Source organism: Sapajus apella, unplaced genomic scaffold, assembly GCF_009761245.1.
Source record: "Sapajus apella isolate SASKATOON/1434 unplaced genomic scaffold, GSC_monkey_1.0 scaffold10, whole genome shotgun sequence".
Taxonomy (NCBI): domain Eukaryota; kingdom Metazoa; phylum Chordata; class Mammalia; order Primates; family Cebidae; genus Sapajus; species Sapajus apella.
The window spans coordinates 14,829,995-14,853,271 of NW_022436950.1; the positions used below are offsets into that span (position 1 = coordinate 14,829,995).

Genomic DNA, 23,277 nt, shown 5'->3' on the forward strand with positions numbered 1-23,277 from the left:
CCATTCTCTAGTTGTCTCTGTCCTCCATTGAGTGTTTCCTTGGCTTTGTTGAAACCTTTTAGTTTGATATAATGCCAATTGTCTGTTTTCACTTCGCTGCTTGAGCTTTGAGGGTCATATCCAAAACATCATTGCCCAGTCTAATGTCATAAGCTTTTCTCCTTATGCTTTCTTCTCAAAGCTTTATAGTTTCAGGACTTGAATCCAGGACATGTTAAAATTTAAATGTTATCATTTTTTTCTGCCAATTTGCTACAGAACTTATTGAATGTGGAAAAGATTCATGCAATCGTGAGTTTTCTGCCTATAATTTTGAATCAGCTCTTCAAAGTTCTGGTACAGAATGATGAAGATGAAGTAACTACAACCGTCACCAGGTACCCATAACACAACCTTAAGTGAAGAGACTTTATAAACTGTAGCTACGCAAACTCTTGATTATAAATAAACAGCCATCTACCACTGTGTGTTTACATTTACTTGAACACATCTCAAGTACAAGCATTTCCCACTCTTGACTCCTTACCTTCTAATCTCTTATTATTAGCAGTAAAGTGTTAGACCGCATTTTCTTTGATTTTTTAATTAACCTTTTTATTTTGAGATCATGGTAGATTTATATGCAATTATAAAACATAATTCAGAGTTTCCCATGTGCCCTTTACCCAGTTTTCCCCACTGGCAACATCTTCCATACCGGTGTGGAATCATGTAGTATGTAACTTTTTGAAATTGGCTTTTTCACAAAACATAATTCTCTGGAGTTTCACCCAGATCATTGCATATATCAGTAGTTCACTCCTTTTTGTTGCAGAGTAATATTCCATGATGTGTGTTTAATTATTCACCTGTTGAAGGACATCTGAAGTGTCTCCAGTTTAGGGCTATTATGAATAAACGTGCTATGAACATTCATGTACAGGTTTTGTGTAAATATAAGTCTTCATTCCTCTGAAGTAAATGTCCAGAGTGTAATTGCTGGGAGGATAAGGTGGTCGCATGTTGATATTTAAGAAAGTGCCTGTTCTCCAGAGTGGCTGTAGCATTTTGCCTTCCCTCAAGAAAGTTTTTTTAAAATATTAAATTTTTTTAACTGTTCTCACTTTAAATTTGGCTATACTAAATTCTTCCAACATCTCTAACCTGGCCAATGCCTTCACAGATCACAATTTCTTCTTTATAATGTTTTGAATTAATTATTAAATCATCGGCTGGGCACGGTGGCTCAAGCCTGTAATCCCAGCACTTTGGGAGGCCGAGGCGGGTGGATCACGAGGTCAAGAGATCGAGACCATCCTGGTCAACATGGTGAAACCCCGTCTCTTCTAAAAAAAATACAAAAAATTAGCTGGGCATGGTGGCGCGTGCCTGTAATCCCAGCTACTCAGGAGGCTGAGGCAGGAGAATTGCCTGAACCCAGGAGGCAGAGGTTGCGGTGACCTGAGATCGTGCCATTGCACTCCAGCCTGGGTAACATGAGTGAAACTCCGTCTCAAAGAAAAAAAAAATTATTAAATCATGTATTTGTGAGCTTAGTTTTTTTATAAAAACTTAGTTACAGCCTTCTGGAAAAAAAAATGTTATTTTGGCATTGAAGTGTTTCCAATATCTTTCTAATTCAAAGACATATTATTGACCTTTCTCTAAATAAGGGTTCTTAGCCTAGTTTTTAAAGCAGAGCCTGAAATCCTAGAAAATTTAAATATCTCTAATGGCTCCACAACCATCCAGTTCTGGAGCCACATTAGAGTATCCCAACTGTGCCTTCAACTCATACTCTTTTCAGCATGCGAATGTGTCCGTGTTGGCAAGTCTCCTAAATATGGCAGCTAATAGATCTGTTGAAATTCTGAGATGTTCCTAAGCATTATAGCCATGGAGCAGCTGGTAGTGTTAATGTGAAGAAAAAAAAAAAAATCGACGTCTACCATCGTTGCTGCTAGAAATTCCAACCCAGCTAAGGGAAAAGCAAAGCAAAACAGAACAACTGCGTCTTGGCCAAATTGCTTTTTCCGAAACCATATATAGTGCCTATGGGTTGAAAGGCAAGCCCTTTTCAAATGAAGTATGATTATTAATTTGGGATTAAAAGTCTTAAGTTTAAATTAGGTACTAAAAATAATCCCTTTTGCAAAAAGATAGTGTCAAAAAATGCACAGACCATAATTAGCACATTCAACTTGGGCAAAAAGTCTCCATTGTGATAATTATAACCATAAGACACTACTTATATCTTTGTGTTTCAAAGTTTCAAAGTAGGAAATGGCTAATCAGTGCTATAGCTGTTAAAAGCCCAGTATTGGGTTATGGGGGTGAGGAGGGCAAGGAAAGAGTTAGAGATTGGTTCATTCCTTCACCCAGTAACTATTAAATACCCAATTTATGAAGCACTCTAATGACAAACTAAAGTGGGATTTTTCTGCCTTCTCCAGAAAGGCCACTGATCAGCTTTGCTTTTCCAGGGTTCTGACTGACATTGTGGCCAAATGCCATGAGGAGCAGCTGGATCATTCTGTCCAGTCATATATTAAGGTATGAAGTTCCTCCTGGAAATTGCTCATATCCCCTTGTGCTGTGTGGCTTGCCTCATTTCCTGTCTGCAATAAGTGGGAAGTTTTCTCCCTTTAACTGAGTGGTGCCCACCACACTAATATCAAGAATTCCCCTTAGCTACCTAGAATTCCATCTCTTTGCTTTAATGGGCTAGATGAATTTTTAAATGTATAAGTAATGTGTACATGTGCAAATAAATATTTAACTGGGGAGAGAGAGGAGAGAAAAGGATAGAGGAGAAAACTAAAGTCAACATGACAATTAAATGAGATTCCCGTTAATTTAAGGAAGACTTTCCTGTTGGTTTGTTGAATGCTCTGTGTTTCCTCTGTAATGTTTTCTTAGCTCTTTCTATTGTTTTCTCAGGCATTATTTCATTTTCCCAGTTACTGTATATTTGTACCTGCTTCTGGTATGTTAAGTCCTTTATCTTCTGGCATGAACCACTTGCCCATTCCATCAGTGTGCACTGCTTCTCCCAGTGTCCTATGTCAAGTGTTCACTCAGAGACGTTCTATTCTCATTTCCAGTTGGCCTGTGGATTAATGCCAGTGAACTTGTGATGATGTTTGCACTTTCATAGTTCCCACCTAAATGGCATCCTCTTGAATGAAAAGAAAGAGCCCATCTAGAAATACAGAAGAGTATCTTAAATTACTTTATAATACATAGAGGACCTAAATCTCTATTTTTTTCCTATGCATAGATTACATCTTTTGGAGACAGATTTTTCATCAAAAAACTATAGTTTCTTAATATGTATGCACGGACAAACACTCATATATTCAATATGTCTAGAAAAATAACTAGAGAAGAATTCAGTTCTTTTTTGTCAGAAACTTGTTTTTTAAAAAAGCAAAAATCTATGCTCCTGTAAAAGGAAGTAACCAGAAATTGCACTCTGGAGCAAACTCCTCTGAGATATCGTCTGTAAGGAAATTTTTTTCATTACAGTTTTTATAGCCATATGTTTTCTATCTGCCAGAAATGTTGTTTGTCTTCCCAAATACCAAAGCATGAGTGTGTACCCTTTTTAAACATAGGCGATATGCCAAAAATACTTATTTCACAATAATTTCTCTATGGTATAATTTTAGCCAATAAGAGCCACATCTCAACTGCACAAAGCCAGTTCCACCTACAAATGCCATTTTAGTTTGCTCTCTAAGATAGGATCATAGCTTAAAGAGTATCGATGAATTTACCATTCAACAGAATCACCTGGAGAACTTTCACTCTCCCAATGTTTCATTTCAATCCTTAAAAGGACTGAGAAGAAGAAAAAAAGTTCTTGATCCATCTTACACATAGGCATCTCCATTTCAACACATATTATTTTCCTCATGTCAGTGGAATCATGGAAAATTACATTAAGGGCCAGGCATGGTGGCTCATGCCTGTAATCCCGGCACTTTGGGAGGCAGAGATGGGCAGGTCACAAGGTCAGGAATTCCAGACCAGCCTGGCCAATATGGTGAAACTCGTCTCTAGTAAAAATACAAAAATTAGCCCGAGGTGGTAGCATGTGCCTGTAGTCCCGGCTACTCAGGAGGCTGAGGCAAAAGAATCACTTGATCCTGGGAGACCGAAGTTGCAGTGAGCCAAGATCATGCCACTACACTCCAGCCTAGGCAACAGAGCAAGACTCCAACTCAAAAAAAAAAAAAAGAAAGAAAGAAAATTACATTAAGAACCTCTGGTATTTTGACTATTTTTGTGATTACCAAGGCTAGTTCTTTGTGAGTACCTCAAATCTCAGACTCTACTGATGAGGGTCTTGGAGAGATCCATTAGAAATGCATCCTGGTTGGCCTTCATTTTTAACCAGGATATCTGAAATATCCCAACAAGACCATCTCAATTTATAACATAATATTTAGCTTACTTTAAGTGGTTCAAATCCAAAAATATACCTATGTGGAATTTGGAGCTGATAACAATTTTGTAATACATTTTAACATATCTAAAACAAATACCTTCTAATAAATATAATCAACTCGCACTTTACTCTGGAAATAACACTAAGCTGGCAAGTAAGACACTAGATTCCAGTCAAGGTTAAATAGTTAACTTAAGCAGTGAGCCTCTCTGAACCTCAGTTTTCTCCTTTGTGACATGAGATGAAATGACCAAAGGAACATTCAGCTCTATCATTCTGTGATTGGACTCTTGTTACAGTGCGTGCTTGAATGTCCTTGAAAGATGTGATATTCAGTGAAATTTATATTTATTCAGAAGTTATCAAAACACCATTTCAAGTTCAGTGGTGCTAAATGCTGTTAACTCACTTCATCCACAGTATTCAAAATGCACACATACACCATGTCTTTTTCAAAGATGCGTGTCTAAAATCAGTCTAATTAAATGCCATGGTTAACAGTGATTTGTAGCACTGATGGGTTATAGTTGGAATTTTAAAATAAGAATATTTCAGTGCTAGTTTAAATGCCCTTCAGGCTAAATAACTGTGCATGGCATGAGCTCATTGGTAATTACATTACTCTCATCTGAGGTATAATCCATGAGAGGGAAAAATTATATTACCCTTGATTTTATCTAGTTTCATGCATCCATTAACTTCATCTTTCTCCTTTGAGATGAGCTTGGAGAAGTCAAATACTACCAAGACAAGTTAGGTGCCAATGGGCTACAAAGTTTAAAGAAACAGTTATAGATGCAAAAGCTAATGTGCCTCTGTGTTAAGCCATTCATTATTTTTCCTGCCTTCACTCTAAATTATAGCGAAATCGGAATTGTGAAAATTATGAAGAACTGTCCTTCCATGAGGCAAACTCAACTCATAAGTGAAACATTATAATTCAGTAATAAGCATTTTATATTTGAAATTGATATTGATATTCTTAAAAGAGATGAAGAAATACTGAAAACTGGCCATTACGTGCACTCAGTGGTGCATGCCAAAACCAGTCTTTTGTGGAAAAATTTAAAAAGTAAGCAGCATTTGTTATCTTACTGATGGCCAATGTTCATGAACACCTTGATAGATGTGTCTAAGCATGGGATGATAAACCCTGGGCTTGTGGGGAGCTCACCTACTGACCTCTGGAAGGCACTGGCTTCCCCACTTGGCTATTTGAGTGGGTGCTCTACCCTTTCAGGATGAAGAATTGCTACCTCATGCCACCTGTTACCAGTGGAGGAAGGAGAAGGGGAATGTGTCCTAAGTAGGTGGGTCAAAGCCCTCCATGTTTCCTTGAACTTGCTAAATTGCTCTCTGGCTCCTTCTCTGGATTTCTACAAAGAGTTTTGAGAAGAGCTTAGGTGAGCAAGGCCCTACCTGTGCAAAGTCCTAAATAGGAACAGGTGTGTACTCCTGTTATCATTGGGCCTGCATTTATTTTGTGGCAAGATCTGGCATAAGCAGATAATTTTGAGATATGAGTTATTCACATGACATAATTTCTAAAGCTTCATTTTTTTAAAGTATGTAACTTTATTTACTTTCTGGATTTTCTTCAGTTTGTGTTCAAGACCAGGGAATGCAAGGAGAGGACTATACATGAGGAACTGGCTAAAAATGTGACTGGTCTTTTGAAATCAAATGACTCAACAACAGTAAAGCATGTCCTAAAGGTAAGAATTGAAAGATGGTCCTTTAACTGTGAGTACTAGGCATGGATCATGCTCACCCTGGAAAATAATGAGTCATTGATTTTCATAGACTATTTCTTTGCAGTTTCCGGCACAAGGTTCATATTGAAACTTAGCATATAAAGATACTAAGCCAAAGAGATCTATATCAAGACAACATAGAAAAAAAGTAGAATGGGCCGGACTCAGTGGCTCAGCCCTATAATCCCAGCACTTTTAGAGGTCTAAGTGGGCAGATCACCGGAGTTCAGGAGTTCAAGACCAGCCTAGCCAATATGGTAAAAGCCCATCTCTAGTAAAGATACAAAAATTAGTCGGGTGCAGTAGTGCATGCCTGTAATCCAGCTACTCAGGAGGCTGAGGCAGGAGAATTGCTTGAACCTGGGGGAAACAGAGAAAGAATAAAAGAAAGAGAAGCGAAGAGAGAAGAAGGAAGGAAGGAAAAAGGAAGGAAGGAGAGGAAGGAAGGAAGGAAGGAAAAGGAAGGAAGGAAGAAGGGAAGGAAGGAAGGAGAGAAAGGAAAGGAAAAGAGAAAGGCAAGGCAAAAGGCAAGGCAAGGCTAGAATGGACCCAAGTTAAGTGCTTTGGCCTAAAGGCAGAATGGATAACTATTTAAAATGATCTAAAAAGTGCCAGTGTAGCACAAATAGTTTGTTGGGTTTTTAGCCACAGAAAAAGAAAAAAGTGTGCAACAGTGGAAGATTAATGATGTTGTATTGGTGAACAGGCTTACAGCGAGAGGAAACTGGGCAACAGCCATTGTTTGGCTCTGAAAAGTTGAAGTGCATGCCTTAGTAGGAACATAAAGAAGAGATGGTGACAAGCTTATACAAAGATAACTCTGAATTACTTTGGAATCATGGATTTAGTCCCAAGTTAGATTTAATTGTATGCTGTGACTTGACAGATGAACAATTGATTAGTAAATAGCTAGGAAAAAAAGCTAGGATAAATAAGCCTCAACATAAGTTCACGAATATCATATTATCCTAGGCCAACCAATTTGTTTTTTGAATTAGCTCATGAGTATATTCATTCCATTTATTCCACAAACGTGTTCTGGTTGCCTCTCATGTGACAGGCACAGTTCTAAGCAATTGGGATATATCAGAGAACAAAACAAAGATTCCCTGCCCTTGGGGAGTTTACATTCTACTAGGGGATAAAAACTATAGACTACAGATATAATTAAAAATATAGGCTGGGTACAGTGGCTCATGCCTGCAATCCCAGCACTTTGGGAGGCTGAGGCGGGTGCATCTCCTGAGAACAGTTCAAGACCAACTTGGCCAATATGGTGAAACTCCGACTTTACTAAAAATACAAAAAATAAAATTGGCCGGGCATGGTGGCAGGTGCCTGTAATCCCAGCTACTCAGGAAGCAGAGGCAGGGGAATCACTGAACCCAGGAGACGAAGGTTGCAGTGAGCCAAGATGGTGCCATTGCACGCCAGCCTGGGCAACAAGACCAGATAGATAGATAGATAGATAGATAGATAGATAGATAGATAGATAGATATTGTATGTTAGAAGAGAAGATGCACTGGAAAAATTGTAGAATGGGTAAGAATTGGGCATTGTGAGTGCTGAAGGTGCAGATGAGATTTGAAGTTTTAAATAGAGTGGTCAGGATGTATCTGATGGAGAAGGTAATTCTTGAACAACAACAAAAAAATGTGAAGGTGAAGAGGGTGCTGGTCACGGGGATGCTCAGAGGGAAAGACCTGCCTGAAGTCATCAGGCAGCAGCGCGGTCGGTGTGTCTGCAAGAGACAGGGAAGCCACTGTGGCTGGAGCCAAGTGAGCAGAAAAAAAAAAAAAAAGGAGGATAAATTCATAGAAGCCACTGGAGGCTTGGCGGGTAGCTTGGCCTGGTGTTCCCACTCAGGGCAGAACTGGGAGTTGCGTCGCTGGAGGGTTTTGAGCAGAGGAGTGATGTTTTAAACCAAGCCGACCTTGGCTTAAAAGGATCCCTCTGACTGCTGTGTTGAGAATGGACTACAGTGGGGTAAAAATGGAAACTGCAGCCACGTGAGGGGCTGTCAGGGAAGCAGGATCCTCTGGGGAGAGTCACTGTTGGTTAAAATATGGGGTGAAGGGAAGGCTTGCGGAAGAATTGCATCTTCAGGAGATTGTGCTGATGATGGACCATGTGCTCTGGGGGGTGCGGCAGGTGGGTTCCAAACGATGGGAGGTAGCACAATGTGTGGATACATAAGGGAATGTGCGGAGAGGACAGGAGAAGAATCGAAGCTTCATCTGTCATCAAACGTGACACAGGCAAAAGCTCAATTTCATTAGTGCTGGTGGATTCAAGGAAAACAGTGGAGGCAGGCCAGAGTGCTAAGGGGTAGAGAGCGGTAGGAGTCTGTTGAATTAAGAGACAAATGTTGGAACACTTGGCATGATGGCTAAAAATAGTTCGGACAAGTTTGGGGAAAGAGGATTGCAGCAGCATGCCGGGGATTTATTCATATTCCTAACAACATGTTTCACTTCTAGTAGCCATTATGATGCTACTGGAGTGCTAGAATAGGATTGGTAGCCATTCCATTTCTTCTTACTAAGAAGTGACCGCTTCATTAAGCCAGTTGTAGAGCTGCCTTTGTAGAACATCAGTCCCTATATTTTCAAGTTTGTAGCATCATTGTGTGTATGAGCTTAAAATAGGACATAATCCAAATGCCCATTGACAGTAGAGCAGATAAGTACATGGTGATTACGTATGTCATGTGGTGACCATATGTGATCCCCCAGCTACACGCTTCCAACGTGAGTGAACCACAGAACAGAATTTGTTGAATGAAAAATGCAATCTTAGAAGAATACATGAGGACAGTTCTGTTTATATGTAGTTCCATGGCCAGATAAATATCCCTCCAATGTATAAGTATTCATGGAAAAATTGTGAAGTAAAGCAAGGCAATGATTAGCACAAAATTTAAAACTGTTATCTGCAGTGGAAGGGGTGGGAAGCAGAGAGAATGCAAGGGGTGCATTCCTGAAACTGTACATATGTGACATAACTTTTTGTAGCTGGGATAAATGTCATCCTTAGGCCCAGGAAAGAAGGGCGCCCATCCTGGATGTACTTTGTTCTTCTACTGCACCCATCCTGATAGGCCAAGGTTTGAGAGGAGCTAAGAGAATAAGCCCAATGAGAGCGCCTACCTCCCCTTCTAGACCTCAAAGAAACCCAAGACCCCTTGCTCAAGGTCCTATAGGCGGATTCCCAGGCCTGCTTCAATTTCTTTCCCAAGTCCATCCTCCAGAGGACAGGTCTTGGTGGCTGAGTACAACGCTAGACCCCAGGAAGGAGCTATTTGTGTCAAGGAGAAGGGCCAGGTTGTGGACAGCACTCAGATGTGCAGACTGGACAGTTTCAAAAAGAGCTCAGGTGAACAAGGTCCTACCTCTGCAAAGCCCCAAGTCGGAACAGGTGTGCACTGCTCTTATCATTGGGCCTGCATTTATTTCATGACAAAATCTGGCATGAGCAGACAATTTTGAGATATGAGTTATTTAGGTGACATAAGTTTTGAAGCTTTGTTTTTTAAAGTATTTAACACATACGCACCAGGCCCCTCAAGGTACAGGACAGAGACTTGGGCGAGAAGAGAAGGGGTAGGCCAGGCCCTGTGCCCCCCAGGACCTCACACTCTGGTGCAGCTTTTCAAGATGTTATAAAATTTTATTTGTCAAGGTAGGAGGATCAAACATATTTTATTCAACAGTTTTTCAGCTTGAGTTCCAACTTCTAGATATTTAGACATAAGCCTTTCTATTTTTACCCTTACTTCTAACCTTTAAAATTTTGGGGGTGAGCCTGGTACAGTAAAGTTTATTTAGGTTGGGCATGGTGGCTCACGACTGTAATCCCAGCACTTTGGGAAGCTGAGGCAGGAGGATCACCCAAGCCCCAGAGTTCAAGACCAGCCTGGACAACATGGTAAACCCTGTCTCTACAAAAACAAAAACACAAAACATTAGCGGGCATGGTGTGCACACCTGTAATCCCAGCTGTGCAGGAGACTGAGGTGGAAGAATCACCTGAGCCCGAGAGTTCAAAGCTGCAGTGAACCATGATTGCACCACTGCACTCCAGCCTGGCAACGGAGTGAGACTGTCTCAAAAAACGAAAAAAAAAAAAAAAAAAAAGGTTTGTTTAGTTTTGTTTAACCAAATGAAATAATTAGAACATCCCATGAATAAATATTTCACAAAACAACAGCTTAGTCAGTCATACCAAGTAAACTGGTAACTTGTTTTAGTTTAAATGTTTTTTGAGAGGATTGAGAAACCGAAATGTCTGACATTTATTTTTACCACTAGAACTTTTTATCCCACTATATAGTGGAATAAAATATATTCTCTATTATTCCACTTTGGAATAAAAACCATCCCACTATAATAGAGAACATATTACGGATCTAATTCATTTAGTTTCAAAGAATACATTTTAACATAACGATGTTGTAGTATTACATATTGCAAGGAAAAACATTATCATTATTTTACCATAGGATAATAAATATCTTGTTGCCTTTTTTTTCCTAACAGCATTCCTGGTTCTTCTTTGCAATTATCCTAAAATCGATGGCACAGCACTTGATTGACACAAATAAAATCCAGGTAAGAACATAAGGAATATAATATTATAATATTTTTACACTATTGTCCATCAATTACACTAATGATTATGCTGTCATTATTTCCATCTTTATTTGCTTTGTAAACCTTAGCAATTTATGATAATTACTTTGTAAGAAGAAGAAATGATTGTGTACGTCAGCACGGGCCCTTCAGAAGCAGATGCCAAGACAATATTGGAAGTGCAAAAGATGTATTGGAGGGAAATAACTCTAAAGGACAAAAGGAACGGGAAAAAGAAATGGGAAAGTCTGATACCTGTGAATGAAAAGGGGGAAGGAAGGAGGATTGGCTAGGAAGAGTCTCACAGTGATAAGGTTTTAGCTGGGTTGATGGGAAGTCTGAGAGCAAAGAGTAGTCATTAGAGGAACCCTGCACTGGGGAGGCCATCTGACTCCAGGACCTGCACAAGCTCAGTCAATTGACTGGGAGCAGCCTGGGGAGAGAGTAGCCTTGGCATGAATGCTGGAGTAGATCCCAAGATGCAGCAGCTCTTGATATTCCTCCCACTAGATTCTGTCTTGAAGGAACATTTGAGCGACGTGCATTCCTGGCTGTCACAGTCCACAGTTTGCATGACATATTGGACATATTCATGAATCTGCTTCCCCATAGTTCCCATGGGCCTCTCTTCCTGAAAGGAAGCTTACAAGAGGGATGCTGGTGGGATTAACTACAGCCCCTGCCGTGGCTTTTCAGGAGCCTACATATTACTCATCATCTCCTGCCTCAATTCTCCGTCTAGATTCCTCTCACTCTAGCTAGCAGCTCTGAAGGTTTTAGTGACTCACCTGGTGATGTGACCCAAACCCTCATTCTGGAGTGGTCTCAGCCTTTGGTCCTCATACTCTATGACACCAGAGTTGGTACATGTGACCATTCACAGTTACAACAGAGTAAGGAAGACCAAAAAGCATCCAAGTAGATCACCTGAGCTCCATACATTTTTCACAGCCCCCATTGTGGGTAAGGCCAAGGGAAGACCTCTGGCATTGCCCCTGTCCACCTGGAGGGTACATCAGAACAATGCTGCATGAGGTGGGGCTGGTGGTGTATAGTGATGTTTGATTTACTCTTTTGGTGGGAGAGAAGCAGTGTCAGAAGCTCCCACCTGGCCTCCCCCACTAGGATACCGCCACAGACCAAGTAGTATTACATGTAGTATTACATATTGTACCCCATGCAAGGTTACCTCAAATGCCAATTTTATTAATACAAATTATACATTTGGGACCAGTTGCACAACTATTGAGGGGATCTTTGAACCCAGTGGAACTACTGTTAACAGAACTTTAATCAGGACTCCATTTTTAATCCCGGTAAGTCCCCACTCTCTTAGGGCAGACATGGTGATGCTTTTCATTTCTGGATATCAGTGTCAACTCAGATCTTGTGTCCAACAGTCCTTGAACTACATTCCCTTCTCCTCAGTGTACAGTAGCCTGAGTAAATAGCTACAGGGCCCTTTGGAGAAGAATTGATAGACTCATTACAGTATGTACTTACTGCATTGTTACAGGGGGCTTTCCTTTAGGGACCCCGAAAGGACCCCATCACCTCTTCAGTCAATGTGTACCAGATCTGAATTCTGACCCAGGTCCAGGAACAGAGAAAGGAACCATGACTGTTCATTGGAATGAACATCATCTTCCACTTGCCCATTCTTGCCTTCTTTGTTAATATGATGTTCCACCATTGCTGGTTGCTGTCTGTTTTGTCCCTAGGAGTTACAGGCATCATTAACCAGCTCTACAACTCCCTGAGAGTCGGTCCCTCTTGGCTTCCCCAATAGTCTTGCTATTTGTCATGATACTCACAGCCCCCTGGCTCCTGAAGATTAAGCACAGTGCACAACCTCCGTTGTTTTGGTGATCCCTGATCCCCATGGCTGCTCATGAGCCAATGCTGTGACTGCCGCTCCTGCCAGCAGATGGGAAACATCCCTGACCTTCTTAACAATGTTGGTCCCAAGCACCTTCTTGGTGGCCATGGGGCATGCTGTCTTCTGGGCCTTTCTGGGGAGCTTGATACACTGATGGATCTTCCGGTCTCAATTAATATCCATGCCCACATAGCCACCTCCCTCCATCTCTTTATTTTTTCCTCTATCCTCTGCCAGGACAACTCAGACATTTCCACTTTACTTAAAGTAGGGCATCTCCAGGATTCTCAGAGCCACCCTAGCAGTGAGTTACTCATCCCGTGAGTTCTTATTTAATACCGTGTTCTGAAAAAGCACCCCCATGTCAATGTTACCTAACCTTACATTCTGGTCCACATCCTCAATGTCCAGTTGTAGAGGTTCTGCCCTGCTGCCTGGTGGTACATGATAGCTAATTTTTCTAACCCCTTTGGGTATATTCTCTTTCCTGCTTTATTAGGAAAGCAAGTCCCCAGCTGGGTTAAGCTAGGATTTAACCCACAGGTATTGCCCTGATCACCCAAAAGGGAGGCGGGACAACTCCCCAAGGGTTTGCCTAATTTCTAGCAGGGAGAGATCTTTGCAATATCATCTTGCATGGGAAGAGTGCTGACACTTACTAAGGAGGAATTAAACTTCTCCTAGCACTGAGACTTCAGGGAAGTGTGTGCAGAGCCACTTCCTCAGAGTCATCCATCCAGAGGTCCTCATCCATGCTCCCAGGCCCTGGGTCTTTCTGACCATGGCCTTGATCTTAGTATGACAGAAGTGCCTTGCTGGACCTTTAATCATCTGTAGAGTTCCATGACTCTTAACTTGTAAGTCTTATGTTTGCTTTTCTGCTGTATCTGTTCTCCACTTCTGGAGATAAGAGCTTCCTACCTGGGAGGGAGAGAAAATCTAACGCAAAGATAAAAATAGTTCATATCTCCCTGTCATTAAGCTGTATTGGGGTCAGGAAACCTCACTGTTGCAATTCCTGCTCTGTCACTAACTTATTAGCTGATAAAAATGACATCTCAGAGCCTGTTTTCTCTTCTGTAAAAAGAATGGATTGGACTAAAATTCTCTTCTGGTTCCTACCAGTATGCATCTGCTTGTATAGATAGGTCACAAAACACACCTGTGAGCAGCCTAAGAATAAATGAGCTGATCATAACTAGCATGATTGTGTCCAGCAGTTTATCTTCCCTGACTGAATTTGCCTTTCATGACCCCTTTCAGTGGTAACCCTCACAGCCTAGCTTTCCTTCAGGAGCCCTGCACTTTCCACTTTCCAGCTATCTCTAATCATCACAGTGGGAAAAGACCTGATATCATTTTTCTTTGAGACAGAGTTTCACTCTTGTCACCCAGACTGGAGTGCAATGATGTGATCTCGGCTCACTCCAACCTCCACTTCCCAGGTTCAAGCGATTCTTCTGCCTCAGCCTCCCAAGTAGCTAGGACTACAGGCATGTACCACCACACCCAGTTAATTTTTGTATTTTTAGTAGAGATGGGATTTCACCATGTTGGCCAGACTGGTCTTGAACTCCAGATCTCAGGTGATCCACCCACCTCTGCAACCCAAAGCGCTGAGATTACTGGCATAAGCCACCACGCCTGGCCCATTTTTTTTCCCCTTGAGACAGAGTCTCACTCCCATTGCCCAGGCTGGAGTGCAGTGGTACAATTGTAGCTCACTGCAGCCTTGAATTCCCAGACTTAGGTGATTCTCCCACCTCAGCATCCCTAGTAGCTGGGACTACAGGTGCAGCCACCAAGCCCAGCTAATTTACATATATATATATATATATATATATATATATATATATATATTAGTAAAATGGGGTTTCACCATGTTTCCCAGGCTCATCTCAAACTCTTGGGCTCAAGTGATCTGCTCACCTTGGCCTCCCAAAATACTGGGATTTCAGGCATGAGCCATTGTGCCTGGCCCTGATAATATCATTTGACACCAAAGCATTCACAATAAACTTTTCCCAAGCTATTTGTATTTTCTTTTTAAATTGTCAAGTGAATGGCTTTCTCCACTATTAAAGGAATTTCCGACATCCAAGGAGTAAGTGTGGGAGATTTGGAAGTCAGTGGAAATATCTGGTTTAGTCCTCTGAGAGGTGCAATGTGGTTAGGCAGATTGGAATTCACATTGCCTCTTGGCCAATGTGAGTTCCAATTTCCTGGGAATGGCTGAGTGCAGTGGCTTATGCCTATAATCCCAGCACTTTGGGAGACCAAGGTGTGCGGATCACCTGAGGTCAGGAGTTCCAGACTAGCCTGGGCCAAAATGACAAAACCTTGTCTCTACTAAAAATATAAAAGTTAGCTGGATCTGGTGGCGTGCACCTGTAATCCCAGCTACTCAGGAGGCTGAGGCACAAGAATGCTTGAACCCAGGAAGTGGAGGTTGCAGTGAGCTGAGATCACGCCACTGCACTTCTGGCAGGGTGCAACCCACCGAGACTCTGTCTCAGAAAAACAAAACAAAACAAAAAACAAAAACAATTTCCTGGGAACCACTGAATGTCTTCTCAACGCTATTCTCTAGTAGCTCATTAAACCTTTTGTTTCCCATCATCCTCCTTGTTTCTAACGAAATTCCCAAATGCCTACAGTTCTGCCCATGCATTCCGAGCCTATTCCTCTTGACATTGCCATGCTATAGCTCAGATTCGTGGTGGTCCAGCTCTGCAGCTTGGGAAGTGTGCCACCATCTCTCTGCCTTCATCACTTGTCCTGAGACAAAAAATTCACAATCTCTGGTGCAGGAATTCTTTCACCTCAAGTCTTTAGGGTATACTTCTGGAAAACAGTTTTACAAGTACTTCTCTATTTATTAGACAGACATCTTTGGGTTCAGAGTGAGAGCAGGCCACAAGGAGACTTTGAGAAGAAGGGGTAAAGAGGAGGGAAGAAATGGAATGTTAAAGTCCAAGGCATTCATGCATATGCATGTGGGGAAAATGTAGGCATGATGTGCTTAATGAATTTGAGAGGACTAACAAAATGAGAAGAGAAAACTAAAATTGTGCTTTGATTCTTTAAAAGGTGATTGCTGCTTTTTGTAGGTTGTTTACCAAGTTGTATGGAAGAGAATTTTAAAAATGCTGTATGTGATCAAATGAGCTAAGCTTATTACTTGTTAATTTATTTGATTTCAACAATAAACTTTAAGTATATAGAGTAACCATGAGGTTTTCAAAATATCCAGGCAGTGGTGTCCTGGTAACGTGGCTTAAACATAGAATCCAGCCTGGCCAGGCAAGGTGGTTCACGCCTATAATCTCAGCACTTCAGGAAGCCAAGGCAGGTGGGTCACAAGGTCAGGAGTTCAAGACCAGCCTGGCCAAGATGGTGAAATCCCATCTCTACTAAAAATACAAAAATTTTCTGGGCGTGGTGGCACGTGCCTATAATTCCAGCTACTCGCGAGGTTGAGGCAGAGAATTGCTCGAACTTGGGAGGCGGAGGTTGTAGTGAGCTGAGATCATGCCACTGTACTCCAGCCTGGGTAACAGAGCAAAATTCTGTCTCAAAAAAAAATAGAAGCCAGTCTAATCCAGCTCAAACATCACATTAAATTCCATTAAATCTGTTTCATACAACTCCTGTAACTTCAGCCTTCATGATTTTTATTCTTGCAGAACGGAAGGCTGGGTGCTTACAATTTAGAAATACATGGTTCGGTGTGATTCTAAATTCCATATTTCTATCTACAGTGAAAATGTGTCTGCGTCTAATTTTTAAAGCCAACTTGTAAAGATGAATGAATATTATCAAGAAGTAAGCTCACACTTTTAATCCTAGCACTTTGGGAGGCCGAGGCAAGTGGATCACTTGAGGTCAGGAGTTCAAGACCAACCTGGCCAACATGGCAAAACCCGTCACTACTAAAAATACAAAAATTAGCTGGGCATGGACTACAGGTGGATGGCTATATTCCCAGCTACTTGGGAGGCTGAGGTGGGAGAATCACTTGAACCTAGGAGGCGGAGGTTGCAGTGAGCTGAGATCACACCATTGCACTGCAGCCTGGGTAACACAGAAAGATTGTGAAGAAGAAGGAGAAGCGGGGGGGGAGAATGAGGAAGAGGAAGAGGAAAGCAGAGGCTGAGATGGAAGAACTCAGCTGTCCCAAATGTTCCCCTCATGTGCAGGAGTCCAAACAGGAGGGATGGATTTCCGGACCTGAAATGGTCTTTTGGGATCTATAAAGCCTTATTCAGTGGATGCAATGTCATCTCAACAGCCAAGCCCTTCTTTATCTTGACTTGTGAGGTCCCACTGGTGCCTCTTAACTGCAGCATATACTGGGACTAGGGAGTTAAGACTAGCCGGGGCTCACCACACCTCAGAGGACATTTCAAACCAATATCTGTACTCATTCAGTTATTCATTTATTAATTTCTTAGAGTTGTTTATTGAGGGAATTCCTAGTTTTAAAAATCAAATTAATTGGTGTGTGCTTTTTGTTTTGTTTTGTTTTGAGACAGAGTCTCACTTTGTCACCCAGGTTGGAGTGCAATGGCGCGATCTCGGCTCACTGAAACCTCTACCTCCTAGGTTCAAGCGATTTTCCCACCTTAGCCCTCCAAGTAGCTGGGATTGCAGGCACCCGGCATCATGCCTCAGCTAATTTTTGTATTTTCATAGAGATGGGGTTTCACCATGTTGGCCAGGCTTGTCTTGAACCCCTGACCTCAGGTGATCCACCCACTTCGGCCTCCCAAAGTGCTGGGATTACAGGCTTGAGCCACCGTGCCAGTCCAAAATAATTGATTTTTAAACGAAATAGAGAGCTACATGTCAAAAAAATCTGGAGTAGTGTTCATTAAACCATTAATAGTTGTTATTCCCTGAGAGGGAAAGGAGGAGAAGTAAGATTTAAGAAGTCACAGAAAATGTTCATGGTTTACTTTGTTTCAATAGTTTGCAGTTAATATTTGTTATGATTGACTCTTATTATGAAATGAAAATTTTATTGACTAAAATCGAAGGAAGCATTAAATTAAATTGATGGCAATCATGACCTAGAAATTAAAAGACTTCTATTTTCTTTTTACTTTCAAGTTTTCAAAAGGATTCTTTTTATTTGATGATCTATAAAATAAAGTAAATCTTTCAGTTTATACCTCCTCGGCTTAATATTTTACTTGCCACCTTATAAAGAAATAATCTGCTCTTTCCTTAGCTTCCCCGGCCTCAGAGATTTCCTGAATCTTACCAGAATGAATTGGACAATCTTGTCATGGTCCTATCCGACCATGTGATTTGGAAATACAAGGATGCACTTGAAGAAACAAGAAGGGCAAACCACAGCGTTGCCAGATTTCTCAAGGTACAGTTATATGAGGTCACAGTTCTATTCAGGGCCCCATGTGAGTGGATGCAAGACAGTCTAAACGTTCACCGGTTCGCATCTTCATCTATGATGAAAAGCCAAAACTATCACTGTTAGATGAAAACTTCCATTTTTACATCTTTCCTCCTTGAAATATTTTTTAATTTTTTTTTCCAATTTGAAGTCTTAACGAATAAAGGCTAAGGTTAGCGGAAAGTATCCATTTAAATGTAATCAAATTATAGTACTTCTAAATATATTTAAAGAGAAAAATGAAATTTTTAAAGGGGAAGCTGCACTACAGCAATATTATTCTCTTGGGCATTTTTGCCCTGGAAAGTGATGGTATAATGGCTTTAGCTCTGACAGTGATACCAAATAGCCACTTTGGGAAAGCCTTCAGGAATTTAGCATTTTTGTTTATTATCTCCAGTCTCTCTCTTTCTTTTCTTTTCTTTTCTTTTCTTTTCTTTTCTTTTCTTTTCTTTCGACAGGCTCTCACGCTGTCATCCAAGCTGGAGCTCAGTGGCATGATCATGGCTCACTGCATACTTGACCTCCCTGGGCTCAGGTGCTCCTCCCACCTTAGCTTCCCGAGTAGCTAGGACCACAGGCACATACCACCAAACCTGGCTAATTTTTGTATTTTTTGTAGAGACAGAGTTTTGCCACATAGCCCAGGCTGATCTTAAACTCCCAAGCTCAAGCGATTGGCCCCCTAAAGTGCTGGGATGACAGGTGTAAACCACCGAGCTCGACCCAGGCTCTTTTTTACATGATGAAAAGATCACACTGATTGCATGAAAGGAAAAGTATCAAAGTATTGAGTCATTACTTACTAAACTGGGTATGTATGGAAATTAGTTATATGTCATTGAGTTACAACCATTTATATTGAACTGAGAGAAAAAAATGCAGAGTCAAAGAAAAAACTAAGATACGTAATTACAGTATATCATTTAAAGATAATGCACGCAATTAGAAAGATAATAGTTTTCTGTGCCTCCTTCTTTTGTCTAACTCTTGACTACTGTAACCTTTATGAAGTCACTCGACTTGTTTCTTAATGGTAGTCACCAGAACATGTGGATGAGTGTGAGAATGTATAAATAAATACTAATAATACACAGTTAAGAGCCTACAGAAGTGGAAAATGAGCCCAACCTGTCACTGGCGTGTTTTAATCCAGCCTAATTTCTTTTTTAATATGTTAAAAACTATTTCAAATTATACATTATATGTGTTCTTATCCTGAATTTATTTTTTCATTCAAGGTTTTGCCTCTGGTTTTTAATTTTTTCTTGCTTCCAGAAAGAGACAAGAATCATAAATGTTAAAAGGGAAGAGTTTTAAAAGGGAAGGGGGAATTACTGTAGTTTTCTACCACATTTTAAGACCTATGAGAATAAGGTTTATTGCTATGCTAGTAGTTTACTAGGAAACTTAGAAATAATTATATGTAGTCCAGTTTGTAAATAAAATATATTGAAAGAAACATCTGAAATATTCTTCCCTAAACTGCAAAAAAATGACAAATAAGCAAGTCTCTTAAAAAGGGAGAAGACTCCGTAGTTACCCTCCTTATTTCTAATTTAAAGTTTTAATGGCATTTATTTGACACATAAAATTTTTTAAAAAATCATTTTGGAACACTTATTGGATGAATCATTTGAACTAGTAGCTAAGAAAAGAAAGGAAAATAAAGTAATTTTTGAAAATGTAAAACCGAACGTAGTCATTTGGTGCAATACCAATGAACTGGACTTTGAGTTTTCAACTGCTCAGCACAGCCCACTTCCAGTGCTGACATCATAAATCTCTTTTATTTCCAGCAAACAATAGTTATTTGCTCAACTGGGGCTTCAAATGGCTGCTACCTCTTTTTGTATTGAAATCTACATTAGTAATCAAATACTGTGAATTAGTCGACGTTGGAATTTAACAATTAAAATATTGTAACTCCATGGGTTGTTTAAAGTTGGTTTCCAAGAATCAAGAAGAACCTCTGGGAATCAGTGTGTGGACATATAAAAATGTTCTACATGAAAAGGTAGCCTCCCTTACCCTACCTCCCGGGAAAGTAATATTTTTTCAGCAATTATGCCAAAAAACTTGTACATTTCTCAGCTGTTCTCTCAGTCAAGTAGATAGGATTCAAATTAATGAAGCGTTTGTCGTTTTTCTTTCTGCCACCCACCTGGATCACAGCTGTACTTATCTGAGCATACCTGTTTAGATACTCTTTGTATGAAGCACAATACCACGATGGTAGCAAAGGCAGATTCATTCCGATTTTTATTTTCCTGATCAGATAGCCGTATCTTCCAGCCCATTCGCCTGACTAACCACTGCTTTGTTTCAATGAGCTTTTGAAAACCATTTGAAAATCACCTAATATTAGAGAGAGACTTGGTTTTTTAGCAAACTATGTTTAAAGAGACATCTGTGGTATTTCTCTCTAAACATCAGACAAAGACGGATAAGCGAGTCTCTGAAAAGGGAAACTCCTTCATATCTACTCTACTTGGCTTAAATAGCCTGTGCTTTGGAATAAATGAATGTTTTCCATAGAGCTCCTCGGTGCGAAATTTGCTGCCGCTGGCACATGAGCTAATGCTCTAAAACGGGGGCAAAGGAAAAGCGTCCAAGGTGAAAAAGAAAACGGAGGGTCGGGGGGGGTGGGCAGTGGTTTTGTAAATTATGTAAGGAAGGGACAAAACATTCAGGTGGTTTGTTTTGAAATGTGGAAGTTCCTAACTCAGCTCCAAACCAATTGTAGAGTAAAATTCTCATTGCTCTCACAATTGGCGAAATAAAATTAAGTTTTTATTGTAATGTATTTTAACAGGTGATTTAGAATATTTGGCCCGTCATTTATTCAACCAAACTGAGAAAGAGCTTGGTAGGGTATAAGTTATCCTCTAAATTAACAGTCTGCATATTTTTTATGTAAAGAGCCAAATACAAAATATTTTCAACTTCATGAGCCATACAGTCTCCGCCACAGCTACCCAACTCTGTGACTGCAGCACAAAAACAGTAATAGACAATTCACCACACACAATATGTAATGGATTGAGTGTGACTGTGTTCCAGTAAAACTTTTATTAAAAAAAAAAAAAAAAAACTGGCAGTGGGGCAGATTTGACCCATGGGCCATAGTTTACCAAAGCCTGATATAATTTATTTCCTATAAATATAAAAGATGAATATAAATTATCTTAAAATCAGAGAGGCCCCTCCAGGCCTCAGCCATAAGCAAGCAGCCACTGCCCCTGGGGGTCAGAAAGATGTTAGGATGGACCAGACTCAGGGGGCCCAGGGCAAGAGTAACATACTTGATAAAGCTTGACCTGAGGGAGGGCTTTTTACAGGAAGAGAGCTGACTCTGCAGATCTTTCACCCTAGGAATGACCCCCTTTCTCCCGCACTTCCCCTTGGAAAGAGGATACCAAGCTGACCACATGGAAAATCTTTCTTCACAGTCAAGAAACCTCAACGTGATTCTTCTACTCCACAACACTGCCTTCTCCCCACAATTCCCATTTATGAGTGCTGGAGACAGGTCTCCTTCAAAGTTCACAGGTCTGATCTGCAGAGTAGCTGCCGTAGGCTCCGGGATGTGGCAGTCGACATCCCTACTCTGGACTAGCTCAGAGAGGGGACTCACCAGTCCCTCCTCCATGGAGTCAAACTGCCCTAAATCTTCACCAAAGACTTCCCCAGGGCTTCTTTCTTTTTCCCTTTCTTAGGAAGTTTCCAGAGCCTAGAGATGTGCTGGGTGGTCTTCCTCTCCTCTGCAAGATGAGACCAGGGCCCCCTGATATTCCAAGGGTGGCCAGGTTGGGACTTCCTCCTGTAAATGGAGAGCCTGGGAGGACTGGACACAGGTGCCAGGAGCCAGCTCAGGGCAAAAGGCACCAAAGCCCATTTCCATCTTCCCTCCCACTTCGTGTCTGTCTTTTTAGCCTATGGTTATACTGTGGTGTCTAGCTCTCTCCCACTATTCTATTGAGATATCTGAGGACTCGGAAGCCATTTACTTTTTACTGAATGAAGAATTATTGAAAGAACTAAAATTCATATTTAAAATGAAAATACAGATAAGGCAATGTACTAACATAGTCATAAATATGTACATTTAAAAATTCAGAAGAAAGCAAAGAAAAATTGAAAGGAAAAACAAAACAACAATATAAATGATCTAACAATTTGAAGAACGTCTTTGGAGAAAATAGCTCTTGTTTACACACAGGTATATTTTCAAGGGGAGACTTTTCACTTGGTCCACTCTCTAAAGCAAGATTTTATGTGTAGTCCTGTCTGACAAAAGAGAGCTGTGATTAAAATTGAGGAGAGACCCAAGAAATGCAAAACCATTTTAATGGACCATCTTGAACTCTTTGGACAAGAAAGAAGCACTCCACACTCCACACCAGCTGTGAAATTTTCCTACGCCACATGTTTACTCACACCCACGCAGGTGAATAGAATGAGACACACACCAAGTGATGAGCCACAGATCCGCTATGGGAAACACCTGCTCTAGTGCCGCCCCAGCCCCAACGTTGGTAACTGTGGTCCCTGCCTCCTGCTCCATACTTGGCCTGTGCAGTCTTTGACCATGGTAGCTTGGTTACTGGTTACATGACCATCTGTCTTTTGGAGAAAAACCAAGTGCTCCTCCAAGCCTACTTACAGTTTAAGACTCTCCTTGAGATACTAAAGAGAACCTGACCACAGAATAAGAAAGGTAGTGAGCAGCTCACGGATAGAAATCGTAGGATCTCCTTCCTTCGGCCTTTAAATGCAAGCTTCCTCAGCTGATAAGGAGAGGAGGTACTCTGTTTAAAGGGGCTAGTGAGATTTAAAAGGCTTTCCTGACCCATCTCTACCCAGTGTGTACAGGAGAAGATCTACAACACCAAAAGTGTGAAATTGAATTACCAAAAAATATAAATAAAATGTAGCTAAGAGGTTAAAAAAGTAGAAAACCAAAAACTAAAGCTTTCTATATTAAAAAAGTAGGGGCTATAATATTTTATTGTAAAGCTCCAGTGACATTTTATTAAATTAATAAATATAGATTTGTAACTTTATGATTGTTTTGTTCATTTATATTTTCATTTTGTTTTTCCTTTCAATTTTTCTTTGTTTTCTTCTGAATTTTAAATGTACCTATTAATTACTCTGTTAG

At 40.7% G+C, this 23,277-nt stretch overlaps 1 protein-coding gene across 12 annotated transcripts in view; it reads left to right on the forward strand.

Annotated features, from left to right (window-relative positions):
• The window catches only part of DOCK10 (dedicator of cytokinesis 10), a 275,833-nt gene that overhangs the window by 200,940 nt on the left and 51,616 nt on the right, over nt 1-23,277 (forward strand). For all 12 annotated transcript variants that reach the window (XM_032277648.1, XM_032277643.1, XM_032277637.1 and 9 more), the window contains exons 24-28: nt 259-377; nt 2,463-2,532; nt 6,034-6,147; nt 10,726-10,797; nt 17,931-18,077. In XM_032277648.1, coding sequence (XP_032133539.1) covers nt 259-377; nt 2,463-2,532; nt 6,034-6,147; nt 10,726-10,797; nt 17,931-18,077 — 522 coding nt within the window. The remainder of the gene's footprint in view (nt 1-258; nt 378-2,462; nt 2,533-6,033; nt 6,148-10,725; nt 10,798-17,930; nt 18,078-23,277) is intronic.